The sequence below is a fragment of the Monodon monoceros genome, unplaced genomic scaffold (genome assembly GCF_005190385.1).
Source record: "Monodon monoceros isolate NGI ecotype Baffin Bay Population unplaced genomic scaffold, NGI_Narwhal_1 Super_Scaffold_12, whole genome shotgun sequence".
NCBI classification, from domain to species: Eukaryota; Metazoa; Chordata; class Mammalia; order Artiodactyla; family Monodontidae; genus Monodon; species Monodon monoceros.
This window is the reverse complement of record NW_021703768.1, coordinates 42,738,612-42,761,711: the sequence shown is the minus strand read 5'-3', so window position 1 is coordinate 42,761,711 and position 23,100 is coordinate 42,738,612. Positions and strand designations below refer to the sequence as shown.

The window sequence follows — 23,100 nt, the reverse complement described above, 5'->3', positions numbered from 1 at the left end:
AAATCTGTCATTACATTTAGGCCTGGTATTCATGTGCTTTTTATTAGAAAATGTCATTGAATATTTTTTTAAAAATTGTTTAAATTAATACTGAAGTCTTTTTCTTCCTTTCCTCCCCCTGCAACTTATAATTCAATTTTATCATGATGACCACTTTGTTTTTCACCCACTTATCTCTTAATACCTGCAAAGATAAAGATTTTGTTTTCAGGATTATAGTGTAGAACTGTTCATTTCTTGTAGGCTGCAGTGATGGAGTCAGAGATGAATACTTCCACATTCAAAGGTTCAGTGATATAAACTATTCCATACTCCAACCAGAGGTGAAGATTCATCTTACCGCTCTTCGAAATGACTATTGTAAGTTATTGCTTAGATCATGAATTGAAAAGTTGAAATGACAAAATGTATTCTGTGTTCTGGCATAAACTTGAAATTTTATTCTGGAAGAACCAGATGGCCTTGTGCCTCATGCTTAAATGGTGTACCATCCAAATATGGTTAATATAGTGTTTTTTTCATTGTGGAATTTTCATGTTCAGGAATGGGTATTGTTGGTCTTGGTGAGGCACAAGAACTACACATTATGTTTTACTGTATTAGAATGAAGTGTATACTACCAAACATAAAATAGCTAGCTAGTGGGAAGCAGCCACATAGCACAGGGAGATCAGCTAGGTGGTTTGTGACCACCTGGAGGGGTGGGATAGGGAGGGTGGGAGGGAGGGAGATGCAAGAGGGAAGAGATATGGGAATATATGTATATGTATAACTGATTTACTTTGTTATAAAGCAGAAACTAACAAGCCATTGTAAACCAACTATACTCCAATAAAGATGTTAAAAAAAAAAAGAATGAAGTGTATAAATGGTGGCCTGTTCTTATTCTTATATATTATTTATTTATTTACACTCACAACTTTTATTTTTTATTAAAATTTTTTTTTATTGGAATATAGTTGATTTACAATGTTGTGTTAGTTTCAGGTGTAGAGCAAAGTGAATCTGTTATACATATACATATATCCATTCTTTTTGCTTATATTTTAAACATGGATAAATCTTGTCAAATAACCACATTGGCTCTTTGTCTCTAGCTTCTTCTTATGTCACTAGCTTGTGATCTAGTTGGGAAGATGGGACTAACCCACATTGACCTGCTACCAACATGCCAATGTAGAGTATAAATAATAAATTGTGGGGTTTAAGGAGTTATAAGGACTATAAGTAGTTTGCTGATCTTTGGATTTGTTCAGAAAGGTTTTGTGGAGACATTCAGACTTGAGATGGATCTTAAAAGATGAGTAGGACTTGGAGGAGTGGAAGAGAGAAGATAGAGCATCTTCAGTGGTGTTAGCAGCATGAACAAAGGCAGGATGTTGGTAATTCATGGTAATTAATGGCAATGAAGAGGATACACTGAGGACTAGTGAATAGGAGGTGGTTGCAGATTATGGACATATTTCAAATCCTGATGTAGATTTTTAGATTTGTTGTGGGAATTCTCAACTAGGAGAAATATCAAAGGAAAATTCATGGCAGAGTATGCAGAATGCATTTAGCAGGAGAGCTACCAAAAAGTAAGGGACTGTTTTCTCTCCATGAGGAAAACTATATGGTAAGAGGGACAAGTTTAAGATTATTCCACGTTTTGAAGCAGGGGAAGGATGGTGTCACTGAGAAGACAAGTTAGCAGGAGAAGTCATGTGAGGAGGGAAGATTATTCTTGCAATATTACACTTGAGGAGACAGTGAGATGTACAAGAGTTTCTGGCAGGTTATTAGAAATGAGGTTTGTAGTTGAAAGAGGGGAAAGGCTAGAGTGTAGGCCAGATGAGTATGATTGAAGTTGAGAGCCCTGGTGAGCTCTCCTGGTGAGGGAGAAAGGAGCAGAGGGAAGAGGTCTGCTTCTCAGGAGCATTCACAGAGAGGAATGAGCAGGAAAAAGCAAAATCATTAAAGGGAGCAGTTCTCCTACCATTCTCCTCCTATACCTCTAAGAGAATTTATTGCCATGACTAATAAAAATTGAAGAATTCATTTCAAGAGATGTTTAAAAAGCACAACACTCATGTTAAAAAAAAGCCAACAAAAACCTTTTGTGCCTACTTCCCCTTCAGGCCATAACCCCTTTTGTCTCCTCCCTTTGACAGCAAAACTTGTCAAAAGATGTCTATATTCACAATTTCTTATTTCTCTCCCCATTGTCTTTGAATCCGCTTTAGTCAGTTCTTAAATCTCACCATTCCATTGAAACTGCCCTTCCAAACATCACCCAAAACTCTTCATTTCTAAATCCAGCAGTCACTTCTTGGAGCTCATTTACTTAACTCTATCAGCCACATTGGAGACAGTTGGTCATTCCCTCCTGCTTGATATCGCACTGTCTTGGTTTGCCTCCTAGCTTTCTGTTCACTCTTTCTTAGTCTTTTTTTGCTGGTTTCTCTTCCTCTTTTATCTCTCTGTCTCCTAAATTTTGGAATGCACCAAGTCTCATTCCTTGGACATCTTTTCTTTTTGACTTCTATTCTATTTTAGTTGATCTATTGGCTTTCTGGCTATATCTCCTTGTATTATGCTTTTAGTTGTAGCTCTAGGGATTGCAATGCAATCTAAACTTTCTCAGTCTACTTAGAATTACTGTTGCATATTTCACACAATATGTAAAAATCTTGCAGTCATATGTGTCTCCCCAGCCCCCAACTTTTTTGGGAGAGTTACTTTAGTTGTCTATGTTTTAAATCTACATGCATTGAAAACTCCACCATCGTTAAATTTTACTTTAAAAAGCCATACGCATTTGTGTTTTAAATATTTTAAGAGAGAAAAAATTGTCCTTTATATTTACCCAAATATTTACCAATTACAACATTCTCCTTCATTCCTGAAGATCCAAATTTCCCTCTTATATAATTTCCTTTCAGTCAAAAGCTTCTGTTAGTATTCCTTGCAGATCAGGTCTGTTGGTAAAGACTTCTCTTACCCTTATCATAATATTTTTGCTTGATGTAGAATTCCGGGTTGTCAGATGTATTTTTTCAGCACTATAAAGATGTTCCACTGACTTCTGGCCTCTATGGTTTCTGGTGAGAACTCATTTGAAACCTTGCTCTCTTGCTTCCAAGACCTGACTCCAATTACACATATGTTAGATCTGTGGATATTATCCCACAAATCCCTGAGGTTCTGTCCATTTCTTTAACATTTTTTTTCCCTCCATGTTCTTTATTTTTTATAATTAATTTATTTTTTAAATGTTTTTATTGGAGCATAACTGCTTTACAATGGTGTGTTAGTTTCTGCTTTATAACAAAGTAAATCAGTTATACATATACATATATCCCCATATCTCTTCCCTCTTGCATCTCCCTCCCTCCCACCCTCCCTATCCCACCCTTCTAGCTGGTCACAAAGCACCGAGCTGATCTCCCTGTGCTATGCGACTGCTTCCCACTAGCTATCTATTTTACATTTCCTCCATGTTCTTTAGATTGAATAATTTGAGTTTTCCCTGCACTTACACGATTTGGGGTTAGGCTGAGATGTGTGTGGGTTTATACACTCACAATTAGAGGATGCCTTTCTGTGGCTCCCCTCCCATCCCTCCCAGGCTTTCTCCTCACACTTTGGCCATTTCAGGCTCCTTTCTCTGGTTTCTTTGACTAGCGACATGGTGGGCTTTCTGTCAGAGTTTGAGCTGCTGGTGTTACTCCATGATTGGGGCCCACCCTCAGGGTAAAGCCGTGTGAAGAAAAAAATGGAAAACTCACCCCTGGGCAGGTTGCTTCTCCAAGTTTTCACTCCCTTACTTGGTTTACCTGCTTTTGCTGATTTTCCGGAGTTCTCAGGTATTTGTTTTTTGAATTTTGTTCAGAGTTTGTAGTTTGCATCAGTGGGAAGGATGAGTTATAGGGGATTAGACTGCTCTAGTGAAACTGGTGTGCTTCATAGTTTTGTACTGATATGTGTCAATCAGGATAGGAGTTTCTGTCTTATAAGAAATAAGATAGGGTACAGTTTAGTATGTGGTCATACAAATATGGTTTCTCTGAGCAGCCATATGATTTTTATAGAGTAAGATAGAGAATACTACTAAGAACTTCTAGATATCATAAATAAGCCAGAGATCACCTCTTCTAGATATACTGTAATTGGGTTGCCTTTTGATTAGCAATATGGTGTCATCTCCCATATGTATATTCTAGGTCTGAGGATGTCTCCATAAGAATTACATGCTTTTAAATTTTAATGATCTGTTAGATGAAATCCATTTATATTTATAATGGTAGATGAAACTGCCAAGCTTTCTAAATGCCTCTAAATAAGTATATAAGAGCATAAATGGTAAGTGTTATTGCTTATTACACTGTGTATCTTGATACAAGATTCTATTCCAGCTTTCATTTTTGAACTTCTCATGGTCTGCTTGGATCCATGATTCTGTTTTCCAGCCGACCATAGGGAAGTTATCAATCTTTCTCCTCTACCTATAAATAAAGTTATTTGAAAATATTTTTATTTGGCTGTATAATCACCCTAATTTGAAATGCTTTTCTTATAGATCTGAATATCCTAGACTGGAATTTGCAAAATCTTGTTGCTATAGCCCTTGGATCTTCTGTATACATCTGGAATGGGGATAATCACAATACGATTGAAAATATAGACTTAAGTGTCACTTGTAACTATATATCTTCTGTGTCCTGGACAAAAGAGGGAAACTGCCTGGCAGTTGGCACCAGCGAGGGAGAAGTGCAAGTACTGGTCAGCTTTTTCTTTCTCATAATGTGTTCTGTATAGTTGCTAGATAACTAAGATTGACTTTTAATAACAGCTTATTATAAAATAAAGAAACTATAGTAGATGTGGTACTTGAAGCTATGAGGAGTAAGAGGATATACCATTTTGGGTCTTTTCTGAATGGTGTTTAATGAGGATGTAGGGATACTCTGCTTAGTTTTTTCACACAAGCTTTCTTTCTGTCACATTTCCTTTTTTCGCCCCCGTTCTTTCTCTCGGACTAAAGTTGGACTTAGGAGATCCCCAGTTTTAGGACTTTGGAGAGAAGAAAACAACCTTCCAGTCTTCCTTTCTCACCTTAAGCCATGATCAGGAGTAGAGTTACTTAAAATGAGTGAATTTTTTTCCAATAGGCTCTCTGAAATAGGAGCTTACCAAGTTTCCATCAATCTATCTAATTTCTCATGTACCATTATTGTTATTGTTTATTAGCAATAGTGTAAACAATATCGCTCAGGTGTTCAATGACTTTGGAGGGTCACAGATGGCTGTACTGTTTTCTCATCTCTGTAATGATACTGGATACTATGAGGGTTATGTCATGATTTCTTCTTATGCCAAAGTTCTTCCTAATATGCGTCAGAATACCATTGATAGCTGGCAGAAAAGGAGTCTCTTAGCAGTAAATAGAATTCCTGACTTTACGAAGTGTCTAGGCACTCAAATTTTATTTGTTGATAACTATAGGTGAATTTCCAGGTTTGGAATTCCCACAGTTTGAAGGAACTAGAAGTGTCATAGTGATTCTCAACCCTTTGCAGCCCATTGACTTCACCTGGAGAACTTTAAAATAAATGCCATATCCCCAGGCTCTTACTCCCACCATTAAATCAGAATGGCTAGCACCCATAGCCTGCTCCCTCAATGATCCTAATATGCAGACAGCATTGAAAACTGCTGACTAGGGTTAGAGGTGCCGAACTTTCACTTAGCATAAGGACTGGCTATATCAACACTAGTTGGCTATCAGGCCTTTGAGAAGACCGTGGATTGTGAAAATGCTACATAACCGTGCTTGTTCATTTTTTTCAGTTATGGGATGTGGTCACTAAAAAGCGACAGAGAAATATGCTTGGTCATTTGTCAGTAGTTGGGGCTCTAAGCTGGAATAACTACATCCTTAGCAGGTGAGCAGTGTCTTACTGGAACCAATTATATTTGCATCACCAATTGACTATGGGTGCTGAGTGAACAGAACTACAATATTTAAAACCAAAACCAAAGTAAAACAAAGCAGACATGATTAGTAACAGTTATGATTCTACCTGTCAGGTATTCAGACCTGGTGCTATAAGAGGTCCAGTGGCCGCGTGTACCATGGTGGCTCTGTGCCTAAAGCATGTACTCATACTGAGATGTGACGTTCAGGATTCATTAGATTGTTCAGATAAAATGTAAAACTCTGTTTAAGCAAAAAGTTTCTCTGTACCAAGTAATACCTACTAGAGGGATATTTTTTTGAAATGGGTGTTTATTGATATCAGTATCACTAATTTGGAATATGTTAAGCTTTCTGGGGGGCACATTTCCAATTCACAGACCCACAGAGGTTAGAGCTGGAAGGAGCCTCATAGATTAACCAGTTCAGTGATTCTCAGACTTGAGAGTGTGTCAGAATCCCTGGAGGGCTCCTCAAAACCCAGATTGCTGCTCTCACTCTGGGAATCTCTGATTCAGTAGGTCTGAGGTGTGCTGATAATATGCATTTCTAATTTCCCAAGTGATGCTGACACTTTATCACTTTTGAGAACTACTGATTTAGTCATCTAACTGCTTCTTTTTGACCAGGAACGTTAAGCGACTTGTCCCTGTGAGCCTACATAATTGGTCTAAATACGTATTTAATAACAGTCATTCATCTTCATACTGTATTTCTTAAAGTAGATTTAAATTTAAATAAAATTTGAAGCCTTTTATAATTTCTTTAAGTAGCACAGATGTAAATTTGATATTTTAATACCTTGTGATTATAGACCAGACTTAAAACTACTTAAGCAAATTGCTCTTATATAGACCTAAATATTTACCCTGTGAAGTTGTTGTACTCTGGTCAATTCTATACTCGAGTTCCTTTTACAATCTATTTACATTGCTTACGTTTAGTTTCATTATCCGTGAGGAACATGAACAAACACTTTCTTACAATCATAGCAGCTAACATTTTAGAATACTCTGTGCCAGGCAATGCGCTAACTCTTTAGGTGTGTAATCACGTTTTAATCCCTGCAATGACATTATAAAGTGGTTTATATCCCCCCACCCTCTTTTTCTGAGGAGTAAACTGAGACACCAGCCTGAGGTCACATGGTTAACGTAAGGGGAAGAGTCAGGCTTCGAACCAGGTGGTCTGGCCACAGAGTCCATACTGTTCATCAAAATGCTATCTGGGCTGTGCCTAAGTAGTTTTTAAAAATCTGATACTGCACTTTGAGAAACTTCAGAAATAATTGTAGGCAGTTATTTACTTTCTCCTTGGAGGAAACTAGTCCAGTAAGAGTTCATTATCTTTGTGAGACAGGACCCTTATCATCATTTGGATCCAAATCACTGAGAGTGGAGACATTATCCAGTGATTTTGAATCATATTGCAGTTTGCTGTGACATTCAGATAGTTTTATATTCTTTTTAGATATTAGTAGCATGAGCAAACCAATAGTAGATCTGTAGATTAATAGAAAAAGGAAATAATACATTTTTATGTCTAACACATATATCATACACATATGCCATTTCATTAAGATAATATGAAATATTCTGAATTCCAGAAAAGTATTATTTCCTGGGTTCAGTACATAAACTACTATCTGGGAAAATATGATAATCTTCTAAATTTATTTTTTCCATGCCTGCATTAAAGCCATTAAAGTTAAAGCCATTAACTTTAAAGCATCATATTAAAGCCATTAGAGTTATCTATCAAAATATATCTTTTAAATATCCAGTTTTGAAACTCTGCCAAGCAAATCTATTTCACTTGTGGGAAGAATCACCCAGGCAGAATACTCCATCCTTATTAACTCAAGAAATGTCTATGTTTTGAATCTGTCCTAAGGGGTCTTTCAGGAGTTTGAACAATACTTTCTTTCATGTTATGCTTATGCAGCATTAGGGCTCAAGTTTTCTGTCCTAAACCTGCCCCTTTACCTCTGGGCAGTGGGTCGAGACTGGGCCGTGTTTATCATCACGATGTTCGGGCAGCCCAGCACCATGTTGGAACTCTTCACCACAAGCAAGCTGTGTGTGCCCTGAAGTGGTCGCCGGGTGGCAGGCTGCTTTCCAGTGGCTGTAGTGACGGACTGCTGACTATATGGCCCCATGACCCAGGTGTGAATGCACAGGGTCACCCGCTAAACGTCATACCCCAACCTACAGCAGTCAAGGTAATAAAAATCCAACAGTTTTGAAAGGTGTGCTTGCGCTGGAGGTTAGTTAAGCATGGGGCATCTGGTGTAAAGTTAGTTAACATATAGTTTTGCTGAAGTGACAAGGCAAAAGATCTGCAGAGAGCTGCTTCCTGGAAAGAGCTGCTTACATTCTTCGATGTCTTATCAGAAATACATTGAATTGAACTAAGAGTTTCTGGAGACCTGGGCAAGCCAAACCTTGTGGCAGCTACTACCTGGGGAATCATAAGAACAGTCACTAGTGTAAATACTTTCACACTCACCACCGACTAGCCAACTAGTATAGCAGGAGCAGCAGCAGACTCAGAGGTTGACGTCTGTGTGATTTCTTTCATGGTGGAGATTCTAGTTTTGCCAAAACAGCTTGTTTATAGTAAAAGCTAACTGGAAGTAGGGTGTTGAAGAAAATGATTGCTAATAAACACAAAGATACTCTCTAAAAAACATAAAAATATTCTATGATGAAACTGGGGTCCATGGGCTCAGGAGAATTTCTCAGCCTTTTCAAATTGTATGCAAAATTTTGTGTTTACTGAAATAGCCCTCTTATCCAGCCCAGTCAGGGGTGTAGCTGAATGGTTATTTAAAAAAGACTACTAAGGTAGGTAACCATAAGATATGATACATATATATTGCAAATATTTTATTTCAACTGAAAATTAAATTGTACATTTATTCACAATACAAGGTCAAGGTCTTTACTTTGAAGGTAGGTTGACTGATTAGAGTTCTTCACTGTCTTTCTTATATGAACTACAACCATATTTCATTGTTTACGTTTTCTATTTATGGTATTTATTCTGGTTATCTATTGTTATGTAACAAATTACCCTAAAACCTAGTGGCTTAACACAACGATTATTTTATTATCTCTTATGGTTTCTTGGGGTCAAGACTTTGGGAAAGGCTCTTCTCAGCAGTTCTGGCTCAGGGTCTCTCATGGGGTTGTAGTCAGACAGTGACTGAAGGTGAAAGTGCTGGGAGCTGGCGCAGCTGTTGGCTGGCTAGTCATCCTTCCCTCTTCATGTGGTCTCAGACCTTCTCCACATTGGGTCACTTTGGGCTTCCTCACAACATGGCAGTCTTAAGAGAGTTGGACTTTGTGGCTCAGGGCAACAGGGCCAGTGCTTCAGAGAACAAGGTGAAAGCGGCATCACCTTTTATAACTAATTCCACAAGTCACGCAGTGACACTGTTGGTGCATTCTGTTGTTTGTAAGCCAGTCACAGCCCTCCCAGATTCAAAGGGAGGAGAATGAGATCCCACATATTGATGGAGGATGTTGGTAAAGGGTATGTGGGATGGGAGATTAATTTTTAACTCCAATTAATCTTAAACTCAGGATGAGATTAATGTACTCATTTGATGCTGGTGTTATAAAAAGTTACAACTATTTGGAAACCTATATCAGCACTTCTGAAGCTTGGAATTTACCTAAAAAAATAATATATGAGAAACAAAAGACATATGCCAGAATGTATTTATTATAGTATTCTTTTTTAAAATTTTAAAATTTTATTTATTTTTTATACAGCAGTTTCTTATTAGTCATCAATTTTATACACATCAGTGTATACATGTCAATCACAATCTCCCAATTCATGACACCCCCCACCCCCAATTGCCCCCCTTGGTGTCCTTACATTTGTTCTCTACATCTGTGTCTCTATTTCTGCCCTGCAAACCAGTTCATCTGTACCATTTTTCTAGGTTCCACATAAATGTGTTAAGATACGATATTTGTTTTTCTCTTTCTGACTTACTTCACTCTGTATGACAGTCTCTAGATCCATCCACGTCTCCACAAATGACCCAGTTTTGTTCCTTTTTATGGCTGAGTAATATTCCATTCTATATATGTACCACATCTTCTTTATCCATTCCTCTGTCGATGGGCATTTAGGTTGCTTCCATGACCTGGCTATTGTAAATAGTGCTGCAATGAAGGTTGGGGTGCATGTGTCTTTTAGAATTATGGTTTTTCTCTGGGTATATGCCCAGGAGTGGGATTGCTGGGTCATATGGTACTTCTATTTTGAGTTTTTTTAAGGAACGTCCATACTGTTCTCCATAGTGGCTGCATCAATTTACATTTCCACCAACAGTCCAAGAGGGTTCTCTTTCCTCCACACCCTCTCCAGCATTTGTTGTCTGTAGATTTTCTGATGATGGCTATTCTGACTGGTGTGAGATGATACCTCATCGTAGTTTTGATTTGCATTTCTCTAATAATTAGTGATGTTGAGCAGCTTTTCTTGTGCTTCTTGGCCATCTGTATGTCTTCTTTGGAGAAATGTCTATTTAGGTCTTCTGCCCATTTTGGGATTGGATTGTTTTTTTTTTTAATATTGAGCTGCATGAGCAGTTTATATATTTTGGAGGTTAATCCTTTGTCCATTGATTTGTTTGCAAATATTTTCTCCCATTCTGAGGGCTGTCTTTTCATCTCGTTTGTAGTTTCCTTTGATTTGCAAAAGCTTTTAAGTTTCATTAGGTCCCATTTGTTTATTTTTGTTTTAATTTCCATTACTCTAGGACATGGATTAGAAAAGATCTTTCTGTAATTTATGTCAAAGAGTGTTCTTCCTATGTTTTCCTTTAAGAGTTTTATAGTGTCTGGTCTTACATTTAGGCCTCTAATCCATTTTGATTTTATTTTTGTGTATGGTGTTAGGGAGTGTTCTAATTTCATTCCTTTACATGTGGCTGTACAGTTTTCCCAGCACCACTTATTTAAGAGGCTGTCTTTTCTCCATTGTATATCCTTGCCAACTTTGTCATAGCTTAGTTGACCATAGGTGCATGGGTTTATCTCTGGGCTTTCTATCCTGTTCCATTTACCTATATATCTGTTTTTGTGCCAGTACCATATTGTCTTCATTACTGTAGCTTTGTAGTATAGTCTGAAGTGAGGGAGTCTGATTCCTCCAGCTCCGTTTTTTTCCCTCAAGACTGCTTTGGCAATTCGGGGTCTTTTGTGCCTCCATACAAATTTTTTTTTTTCCATACAAATTTTAAGATTTTTTTCTTCTAGTTCTGTAAAAAATACCACTGGTAATTTCATAGGGATTGCACTGAATCTGTAGATTGCTTTGGGTAATATAGTCATTTTCACAATATTGATTCTTCCAATCCAAGAACATGGTATATCTCTCCATCTGTTTGTATCATCTTTAATTTCTTTCATCAGTGTCTTATAGTTTTCTGCATACAGGTCTTTTTTCTCCTTATGTACATTTATTCCTAGTTATTTTATTCTTTTTGTTGCAATGGTAAATGGGAGTGTTTCCTTAATTTCTCTTTTAGATATTTCATCATTAGTGTATAGGAATGCAAGAGATTTCTGTGCATTAAGTTTGTATCCTGCTACTTTACCAAATTCATTGATTAGCTCTAGTAGTTTCCTGGTGGCATCTTTAGGATTCTCTATGTATAGTATCATGTCACCTGCAAACAGTGACAGCTTTACTTCTTCTTTTCTGACTTGTATTCCTTTTATTTCTTTTTCTTCTCTGATTACCATGGCTAGGACTTCCAAAACTATGTTGAATAATAGTGGCAAGAGTGGGCAACTTTGTCTTGTTCCTGGTCTTAGAGGAAATGCTTTCAGTTTTTCACCATTGAGAATGATGTTTGTTGTGGGTTTGTTATATATAGCCTTTATTATGTTGAGGTAGGTTCCCTCTGTGCCCGGTTTCTGGAGAGTTTTTTATCATAAATGGGTGTTGAATTTTGTCAAAAGCTTTTTATGCATCTATTGGGATGAGCATATGGTTTTTTTTCTTCAATTTGTTAATATGGTGTACCACATTGATTTATTTGTGTACATTGAAGAATGCTTGTATCCCTGGGATAAATCCCACTTGATCATGGTGTATGATCCTTTTAATGTCTTGTTGGATTCTGTTTGCTTGTATTTTATTGAGGATTTTTGAATCTATATTCATCAGTGATATTGGTCTGTAATTTTCTTTTTTTGTAGTATTTTTGTCTGGTTTTGGTATCAGGATGATGGTGGCCTCATAGAATGAGTTTGGGAGTGTTTCTTTCTCTGTAATTTTTTGGAAGAGTTTGAGAAGGATGGGTGTTAGTTCTTCTCTAAATGTTTGATGGAATTCGCCTGTGAAGCCATCTGGTCCTGGACTTTCGTTTGTTGGAAGATTTTAAATCACAGTTTCAATTTCATTACTTGTGATGGGTCTGTTTCTTCCTGGTTCAGTCTTGGAGGGATATACCTTTCTAAGAATTTGTCCATTTCTTCCAGGTTGTCCTTTTTATTGGCATAGTGTTGCTTGTAGTAGTCTCTTAGGATGCTTTGTATTTCTGCGGTGTCCATTGTAACTTCTCCTTTTTCATTTTTAATTTTTTTGATTTGAGTTCTCTCTGTCTTTTTCGTGATGAGTCTGGCTAAAGGTTTCTCAATTTTGTTTATCTTCTCAAAGAACCATCTTTTAGTTTTATTGATCTTTGCTATTGTTTTCTTTGTTTCTATTTCACTTATTTCTGCTCTGATCTTTATGATTTCTTTCCTTCTACTAACTTTGGGTTTTGTTTGTTCTTCTTTCTCTAGTTCCTTTAGGTGTAAGGTTAGATTGTTTATTTGAGATTTTTCTTGTTTCTTGAGGTGTGCTTGTATTGCTATAAACTTCCCTCTTAGAACAGTTTTTGCTGCGTCCCATAGGTTTTGGATTGTTGTATTTTCGTTGTAATTTTTCTCTAGGTATATTTTGATTTCCTCTTTGTTCTTCAGTGATCTCTTGCTTATTTAGTAATGTATTGTTTAGCCTCCATGTGTTTGTGTTTTTTACGTTATTTTCCCTGAATTGATTTCTAATCTCATAGCATTGTGGTTGGAAAAGATGCTTGGTATCATTTCAATTTTCTTAAATTTACTGAGGCTTGATTTGTGACTCAAGATGTGATCTATCCTGGAGAATGTTCCGTGTGCACTCGAGAAGAAAGTGTAATCTGCTCTTTTTGGATGGAATGTCCTATAAATATCAATCAAATCTATCTGGCCTATTGTGTCATTTAAAGCTTGTGTTTCCTTATTAATTTTCTATGTGGGTGATCTGTCCATTGGTGTAAGTGAGGTGTTAAAGTCCCCCACAATTATTGTGTTACTGTCGATTTCCTCTTTTATAGATGTTAGCAGTTGCCTTATGTATTGAGGTGCACCTGTGTTGGGTGCATATATATTTACAATTGTTATATCTTCTTCTTGGATTGATCCCTTGATCATTATGTAGTGTCCTGCCTTTTCTCTTGTAACATTCTTTATTTTAACGTCTATTTTATCTGATATGAGTATTGCTACTCCAGCTTTCTTTTGATTTCCATTTGCATGGAATATCTTCTTCCATCCCCTCACTTTCAGTCTGTATGTGTCCCTAGGTCTGAAGTGGGTCTCTTGTAGACAGCATATATATGGGTGTTGTTTTTGTATCCATTCAGCAAGCCTGTGTCTTTTGGTTGGAGCATTTAATCCATTCATGTTTAAGGTAATTATCAATATGTATGTTCCTGTTACCATTTTCTTAATTGTTATGTGTTTGTTTTTGTAGGTCCTTTTCTTCTCTTGTGTTTCCCACTTAGAGAAGTTCCTTTAGCATTTGTTGTCAAGCTGGTTTGGTGGTGCTGAATTCTCTTAGCTTTTGCTTGTTCATAAAGCTTCTGATTTCTCCATTGAATATGAATGAGATCCTTGATGGGTAGAGTAATCTTGGCTGTAGGTTATTCCCTTTCATCACTTTAAATATATTGTGCCATGTGCCACTCCCTTCTGACTTGTAGAGTTTCTACTGAGAAATCAGCTGTTAACCTTATGGGAGTTCCCTTGTATGTTATTTGTCGTTTTTCTCTTGTTGCTTTCAATAATTTTTCTTTGTCTTTAATTTTTGTCAGTTTGATTACTCTGTGTCTCAGCATGTTTCCCCTTGGGTTTGTGCTGCCTGGGGCTCTCTGTGCTTCCTGGACTTGGGTGGCTATTTCCTTTCCCATGTTAAGGAATTTTCGACTATAATCTCTTCAAATATTTTCTCGGGTCTTTCTCTCTCTCTTCTCCTTCTTGGACCCCTATAATGCAAATGTTGTTTAATTTTGTCCCAGAGGTCTCTTAGGCTGTCTTCATTTCTTTTCATTCTTTTTTCTGTATCCTGTTCCACAGCAGTGAATTCCACCATTCTGTCTTCCAGGTCACTTATAGGTTCTTCTGTCTCAGTTATTCTGCTATTGATTCCTTGTAGTGTATTTTTCATTTCAGTTATTGTATTGTTCATCTCTGTTTTTTTGTTCCTTAATTCTTATAGGTGTTTGTTCCTTAATTATTCTGGGTCATTGTTAAACATTTCTTGAATCTTCTCGATCTTTGCCTCCATTCTTTTTCCGAGGTCCTGGATCATCTTCACTATCATTATTCTGAAAAATTTTTTCTGGTTGCCTATCTCTACTTCATTTTGTTGTTTTTCTGGGGTTTTATCTTGTTCCTTCATCTGGTACATAATCCTCTGTCTTTTCATTTTGTCTATCTTTCTGTGAATTTGGTTTTGTTCCACAGGCTGCAGAATTGTAGCTTTTCTTGCTTCTGCTGTCTGCCCTCTGATGGACGAGGCTATCTAAGAGGCTTGTGCAAGCTTCCTGATGGGAGGGACTGGTGGTGGGTAGAGCTGGGTGTTGCTCTGGTGGGCAGAGCTCAGTAAAACTTTAATCTGCTTGTCTGCTGATGGGTGGGGTTGGGTTCCCTCCCTGATGGTTGTTTGGCCTGAGGCAACCCAACACTGGAGCCTACCTGGCTCTTTGGTGGGGCTAATGGCCAACTCTGGGAGGACTCATGCCAAGGAGTACTTCCCAGAACTTCTGCTGCCACTGTCCTTGTCCCCGTGGTGAGCCACAGCCACCCCCTGCCTCTACAGGAGACCCTCCAACACTAGCAGGTCGGTCTGGTTCAATCTCCTATGGGGTCACTGCTCCTTCCCCTGGGTCCCGATGTGCACACTACTTAGTGTGTGCCTTCCAAGAGTGGAGTCTCTGTGTCCCCCAGTCCTGTCAAAGTCCTGCAATCAAATCCCACTAGCCTTCAAAGTCTGATTCTCTAGGAATTCCTCCTCCCATTGCCAGACCTGCAGGTTAGGAAGCCTGAACTGGGGCTCAGAACCTTCACTCCAGTGGGTTGACTTCTGTGGTAAGTGTTCTGCAGTTTGTGAGTCACCCCCCCAGCAGCTATGGGATTTGATTTTACTGTGATTGCGCCCCTCGTACCATCTCATTGTAGTTTCTCCTTTGTCTTTGGATGTGGGGTATCTTTCTGGTGAGTTCCAATGTCTTCCTATCGATGATTGTTCATCAATTAGTTGTGATTCCAGTGCTCTCACAAGAGGGAGTGAGCGCACATCCTTCTACTCCACCATCTTGAACCCTATTAAAGTATTCTTTATAAAAACAAACAACAAAAACACAATCCCCCCAAATCCACTTCTTTTCAAAAAACTCAGCCCAAGGCAATGCAAACCAAACCAAAATAAGATAAAAAATCAACCTGAGTCCAGAATTAGAACAAACATTAATTAGAGTATAATAACGTGATGGAATATTATGGGATTACTAAAAATGATAACTATGAAAAATAAACATGGAAAGCCATATAATAAGTGAAAACAACAGAAAAATAAAATAGTATATACATCATGCTTAGTACTTTATAAAATACTTTTACATATAGAAGATAATACGTAAAAATGAGAATAGTTGCCAGGATGATTGATAAGGATATACAGATAAATATGACTGAAATATTTGTTAAAATGTTTTTTAAAGTTACTGTTACTAGTCATTTCAATTATTAATATAAATGTATAATATTAAATTCTGTTTTTCAGAATTAACAATAACAATTTATAACTAAAGAAAAGGCAATTTTATTTTCTAAAATGTATTAAGATTTGAAATACATGAGATTTTCTTGTGTTGTGAGTAAGCATGTATAGCTCTCCATTCTTTTCTATTCCCTCTCTGAACTAGAACCTAAGGACACAGGTAGACAAACCAGAGGAAGACTGTATTTTGTAACCAGATGCTAGGGGCACATGTCAACTCTTCCAGCAGCAGATTTTTGCCCCAGAGGATGTGTTGAATGAAGCTTTTCAAACATATTATTGTGTGGTTTTTCTATGTTTAAAATATTTGCAATTGTTATCTAAATTTGAAGAAGGCACCAATATGTGATTTCTAGTCCCTGAGAAGTAATCTCTGGAGAGTAAAGTAGCTCTTGCCTTTGGATCAGAGGTCCTGGAAATCTGCCACAGGGACAGAGCTCTGGAGCTTCTGCTTATATGCGTGCAGCTCATTCATGAGTTCACCTTCTCCAAAGCTGACCTGCCTGTGTGATTATTTGGAACTTTAAAGGCCATGGATTGGTGTCCCTGGCAGTCTGAAATCCTCGCTGTTGGAGGAGGAATGAAGGATGGACACTTACACATCCTGGACATCAATACTGAGCAGAGCATCCAGGCCCCAAGCACAAACTCACAGGTAAATGTCTCTCAGGGAGTTTACCTTCATTCTGGTCTTCTAGAATCTTGTGAAAATAACTTATGATAGAGCATCGGACCCAAACACACCTCTCTTTACCTGCTAAGTCTACAGGAATTTCAGTTCTTAAGAGTTTCTTTTTGTAAAACCTTCTTCATCTGTGAGTTGAAAGTTAATTTAACTTGTGTGTCCTTTCTTTTTCATTTCCCTTCTTTCTCAGCACTGCTTTGACTGAGAAACTTGAGAGTAGTCTGACTGTTCCTGGACAGTGATCATAGCCCACTTCAGTTCATAGGTTCATTGTGCCTAAGCCTATTTGTATATTTAGTCTTTTGTTGCCTTGGGATAAACTTTCCTAGAACTAACATAATTCCTCTAATAACCTAACCCCACGTATGGACTGGAGGATAGATGTGGACAGAGCACACTGCCTAGAATCAGTTTAAAATGCATTCAGTGAATCAGAAATTGCCGTAATTCTATATTTTGGGGGTCATTATTACAGATTTGTTCCCTAATCTGGCTACCTAAGACAAAGGAGATTGCAACTGGCCAAGGGTCTCCTAAGAATGATGTGACTGTGTGGTCCTGTCCTGCTCTGGCCAGGTCACGTGGCTTTTTTGGTAAGTAAATAGGTAAGTAAAATTCCATGTCCCTATTGCAAAGTGAGCCGCTACTGGTGGAAAAATCCATGAATGGAAGATATTCTCCTTCTGGTTCTTTGAAGTATATATTTTATCAGAGGAAAAAGCCCTACACCCACCACACCTCTGGTGTGAGTGTTTCTGAATTTGATTGTTCGTCACTTATAACTGTCATGTCTTGCATTTGTTCGTCACTTATAACTGTCATGTTCTTGCATTTGTGTATGCAGTGATGATTGTGGACAGTTTTCAAAATGTGTTTCTGAACTCTGGAGTTAGCATTATGACTCATCTTACCCTATTTTGCAGAAGAACCGGCAGAGCTGAAATGTGTGGGAGATAAGGAAGTATGAAAAGGGTGAGACATTGTTGTATGTGGGGAGACCACTCCAGACTGTGAGACTCTGGGGAGCCTCTGCCCTTTCAAGGCAGACTGCTGTTCTTTGTCAGCGTAGTTCTGTAAATGTTTACTGGTTACTTCTTGAGAGCAAGACCCCATGATGGAGAACAGGACCCGGGCCTTGTCCTCAAGAATCTTAAATGCTCTTTGGTGCAATCTGAAATGTTAAAGGGGGCTGAGGGAAATAGGGAGACAGAAGTGTTGGCTAATGAAGGAACAGAGCACTGGCATCCAGTCTCTTGTAGACCTCTGATTACATACTCTATCTTCTTCCTCTTGCCACTCAACTTGTCTTCTGGTCATCCCTGGAAGTTATTTATTTAACATTTATTTATTTAGCATCTACTATGTGCCAGGTACTTTTAATGGCACTGGGAATACACAGGTGAACCAGACAGACAATATCCTTGCCCTCATGGAGCTCACACTTTTGTGGGAGCAGACAGACAAAAACCAAATATATACAATATTAGGTAGTGATAATACCATGACTCTCTTTGGAGAGTCTGAGAATGTTATTGGCCACAACAAAACACCCTTAACAGAAAGACTTCCTGCTTCTGCGGTCAGGCTGGCTGGAGCTCAGTTTAACCTCAAAATGAGTATATATCCTTCAGCTGTTATACTGTGTGACTAGGTGAATAAAAATACAGGCATGGTACAGCCACTATGGAGAACAGTATGTAGGGTCCTTAAAAAATTAAAATAGAACTACCATACAACCCAGCAATCCCACTACTGGGCATATACCCTGAGAAAACCATAATTCAAAAAGAGTCATGTACCACAATGTTCATTGCAGCTCTATTTACAATAGCCAGGACATGGAAGCAACCTAAGTGTCCATTGACAGTTGAATGGATAAAGAAGATGTGGCACATATATACAATGGAGTATTATTCAGCCATAAAAAGAAACGAAATTGAGTTATTTGTAGTGAGGTGGATGGACCTAGAGTCTGTCATACAGAGTGAAGTAAGTCAGAAAGAGAAAAACAAATACCATATGCTAACACATATATATGGAATCTTTAAAAAAAAATGGTTCTGAAGAACCTAGGGACAGGTCGGGAATAAAGACGCAGACCTACTAGAGAATGGACTTGAGGACACGGGGAGGGGGAAGGGTAAGCTGGGAAAAAGTGAGAGTGGCATGGACATATAAACACTACCAAATGTAAAACAGGTAGCTAGTGGGAAGCAGCCGCATAGCACAGGGAGATCAGCTCGGTGCTTTGTAACCACCTAGAGGGGTGGGATAGGGAGGGTGGCAGGGAGATGCAAGAGGGAGGAGATATGGGGATATATGTATATGTATAGCTGATTCACTTTGTTATAAAGCTGAAACTAATGCGTCATTGTAAAGCCATTATACTCCAATAAAGACGTTAAAAAAAAAAAAATACAGGCAGCTCTTGACAGAGCCACTTCTGTACCAGCATGAGTGCAGGAGAAGCATGAGTTGGTCCTTTGCATATATTTAATCACAATTCACCAGACCTTTTCAGTTTAGAGAAACACTTAAAATCAAGCCTCAAAACCCAGTTCTTTACAAAATTATAATTCCAGCAGCTAGATAGGTCCATCAGCTAGGTGGGAGTACTGATAGATACTTGAACCATTTGCTCATGCTTAGAATAAGGAATGTACTTAGTGTGTTTTTGTTTCTCTATCCTTAATAAGTTATACTTTTCTAGTTTTAATGACTTGTGAATTTTTTTCATCGATATTAGAGAGCTATCCAAAGGTACATTTAACCTTTTCTCCTTCCTTTAAAATGCTTTTGGTTGGAGAAGTTGCAGTTAATTTTGAACTTTTAGACACTAATTTTCATCTCTAACTCAGTAGTTTCTGCTGTGTACGAGATTTCCCCAAAGTGTTTAGCAGGAAGATTGTTTTACAAACACACATCATGTGGTCAGATAAATTTGGAAATTCTGGGTTAAACAAGAACAGTTTTTCTTTCCTAAGAATGTCTCAAAGCCTTTGATACGTTATGTGTATTGGGAATCTCCAAGAGGAGTTACAGCATTCTCTGTTTCCCAAATTCATCTGGGAAATCTTTGTATGGGAGCATCTTGAGATTCTTGCTTGGTGAACATGCTTCAGGGGGCACTGCCACATGGCATGGGGCTGCTGAGGTCTTCAGCTTCTATGTGTTTTTACTGTCTGTCAGTGTTTCCATTGTGGGTCAAGATCAGCACTGAAAAAAAAAAAGAAATAGAATGGTATAGAATGGAAAAATGGAAAAGTAGGTATTATTTTGTGAATAACTGTTGTCATAGTTATCAGTACATTTGCATGTCTATGTATGGGGTCACTGCATAGAATGTAGTTTTGACAATGAGTTGTGGTCATAAAGCTGGAAAAAAGCTGTTCTAGATTGTGGTCATGCCCTTAGTAAGTCTCACCCTGTTACCCACAGTCATAATTCTCTGGGGGAAAATTTTAGTTAAAGAGGTCTCACCCACCTGACTACAGAAGAAAGATACCTTATAATTCCCCCTCCTATCCACCCCCCTGAGAGTTGTAATTTCCAAGGTTTGAAACAGTGGTAGGTAACTTTCTAGTCTATAAGTGAGATCTGGCCTTTGACTGGGTTTCATCAGTCCATTGCACATACGTCAGTATGTGGTCTCATTTATGGATGCAGCTGCATAAAGAAAACCAAACTTTGCATGCTTTCAGTGACAGTACTCTTGGCACGTGGAGATGTAAATCCTAAAAGAGGACCTTCATCTGAGATAAGGTGGCATTTCCCACTATCTAGTAAACTGAGATTGTCACTAATGTGAAAAATGTATTTCAAGAATGTTTTTGTTTCCATCCAAATGCCATATTCCTAACAAGTTCTAGAAGCAGCTCTCCATTTTTTAAGTCAAGATATTTTTCAAAGCCTGCTCTACAAAACATTTGGGATTTTTTCCCCGTTATTCCTTTTTTTTTTTTTTTTTTTTTTTTGTGGTACGCGGGCCTCTCACTGTTGTGGCCTCTCCCGTTGCGGAGCACAGGCTCCGGACGCACAGGCTCAGCAGGCATGGCTCACGGGCCCAGCCGCTCCGCGGCATGTGGGATCTTCCCGGACCGGGGCATGAACCCGTGTCCCCTGCATAGGCAGGCGGACTCTCAACCACTGCGCCACCAGGGAAGCCCCCCTGTTATTCCTTTTTCCACTTTCTCTTCCTCCTTCCTCTTCATCTTAACACACCATAATAAAGAATGAAAGAGTATTTATCACTGATTATATTTATTGAATAGGTTTTTCTTTTTTAGGTTTAATTTTAAAGCATTGGTATAATGATCTATATTTTCCTAACTAAATTAAGTTGCTTTTCATTTATATGGCTCAAATTAAAAAAAATTTAATTTTTAAAAACTAATGGTTACTGGGCTTCATTAGAAAAAGAGATTCTTCTTTGCATTGGATTTGGAGCGTGGTAAACAGTTAAAGCATTGAATTGGATTCTAGTTCTGGCTCTGCCATTAATCAGCTGTGTGACCTTGAACAAATTGCTCGATATTCTTAAGTTTTTTCTTCATCTGTAAAATAAGAAGAAGGCATTATATCTATAAATTTAAACATTTTTAATGCACCAACATGCCTAGGGCCAATCCCATGTCTCCTTGGTGGTGTGTCTGTGCGCGTGTGTATGTGTATGTGCGTGTGTGTGCGTGTGTATGCATGAAGGAGAGCATTGGGAGTTATGTGTTTAGATGGAAAAAGCCCCAAGTATCTAAGAAATGTCTCCTTTGGGAGTGGGATAGTGTATCGGCACTCCTTGCTGTCGAGAATCTTGTGTCAGAGAACAAGATTATTTCTGAAATTCCAGCTCTCAATTGAGTTGTAAGCAGTACTCCTCCTATGAGGGGGTGGCCACCCACCTCATTTGATTTTAGTTGTGCCCCCAAATACCTACCCAGTCAAAAACATATCCAACCTCTTTTTTCCTCTCATCTTCCCAGTCCCAGCTTTCTTTCATGGAGTCAGCTTTGTGGATTTTGGCCTGAAGTTTTTGATCGTGAAAGTTACTGTTGGATTAGGATAGATTTGGAAAGTATTTTCCAAGGAACCCTAGTAGTTTGAGATGTTCAAGTCAAAAGGACTCTGGTGAAATAAGTTTCAGAAATGCTGCCTATTATAGCCTCTTCTTCCAAATATTTCTAATGCATATAGCAGTTTTGAAATAAGGAATCCTGTATAATTTTCTTAACTTGGAGCTTCCAAATTAATGTGAACATTAAAGACTCTTTTCATTTTTAATACCTATCAACCTCGTATAGAACTATTGTTCCACAGTGTTCTTTGAGAAATGATCAGATAGATAATAGAAAGAGGGTATTGTCTTCAGAATTCCATATGAAAGACTCATGTATGTTTTGTGAGACAGATTTTTGGGTCCTTTTCCATTAAGCTGCATCAGTTTATTTGATTAGTTTCTTTTTTTTTTTTTTTGCTGTACGCGGGCCTCTCACCATTGTGGCCTCTCCTGTTGCGGAGCACAGGCTCCGGACACGCAGGCTCAGCGGCCATGGCTCACGGGCCCAGCCGCTCCGCGGCATGTGGAATCCTCCCGGACCGGGGCACGAACCCGCGTCCCCTGCATCGGCAGGCGGACTCTCAACCACTGCGCCACCAGGGAAGCCCTTGATTAGTTTCTTGAAACCAAGATCCCAAAAGGATGACTTTCAGGGAAGGATAAGAAGAGAGATAGAGTGTGTGGTAGGAGCACAGCCATGGTAATCCCTGGGTGTTGGTGGGTTAGAGAAGATAGAACTAATAATGGTATAAGGCATGAGGGGTGTGGTGAGCTAAAAACTGGTCCACGTCAAAGCTATCCATGTCAAATCCCAGAAGCCTGTGAGTGTGACTTTATTTGGTGAAAGGGTTTTTGCAGATGTAATTAAGTTGAAGATTTTGAGATGAGATCATTCTGGATTATCAAGATGGGCCCTAAATGTAATGGCAAGTGTCCTTATAAGAGGCACACAGAGGAGAACAGACACACAGAAGCAGAGATGATGTGCCCACAGAAGCAGCGATTAGAGTGATGTGGCTACAATTTGGGGATGGCCAATGACTGCCAGAAAGTAGAAGAGGCAGGGAATAGAATCTCCCCTGCTTGCCAAATCCTTGATTTTGGACTCCTGGTCTGTGAGAGAATAAATTTCCGTTGTCTTTAGCCGTGCAGTTTGTGGTAATTTATTACAGCAGCCTTAGGGAACCAAAACAAGGGGGAAGAGCTCTGAAGGGCAACAGTGAAGCAAAACCTTAGCCACTTTAGGGTGTTACCCAGAGCCCTCCCTGACTGGTGTTTTCCATGGCAAAG

At 38.6% G+C, this 23,100-nt stretch overlaps 1 protein-coding gene across 1 annotated transcript in view; it reads left to right on the top strand.

The window, feature by feature from the left end:
- Positions 1–23,100, top strand: part of CDC20B (cell division cycle 20B) — a 62,710-nt gene that overhangs the window by 39,286 nt on the left and 324 nt on the right. Inside the window, exons 6-11 of the mRNA XM_029217546.1 lie at positions 244–360; positions 4,562–4,758; positions 5,833–5,927; positions 7,955–8,180; positions 16,605–16,730; positions 17,236–17,353. Of these exons, the coding sequence (XP_029073379.1) occupies positions 244–360; positions 4,562–4,758; positions 5,833–5,927; positions 7,955–8,180; positions 16,605–16,730; positions 17,236–17,353 (879 nt within the window). The remainder of the gene's footprint in view (positions 1–243; positions 361–4,561; positions 4,759–5,832; positions 5,928–7,954; positions 8,181–16,604; positions 16,731–17,235; positions 17,354–23,100) is intronic.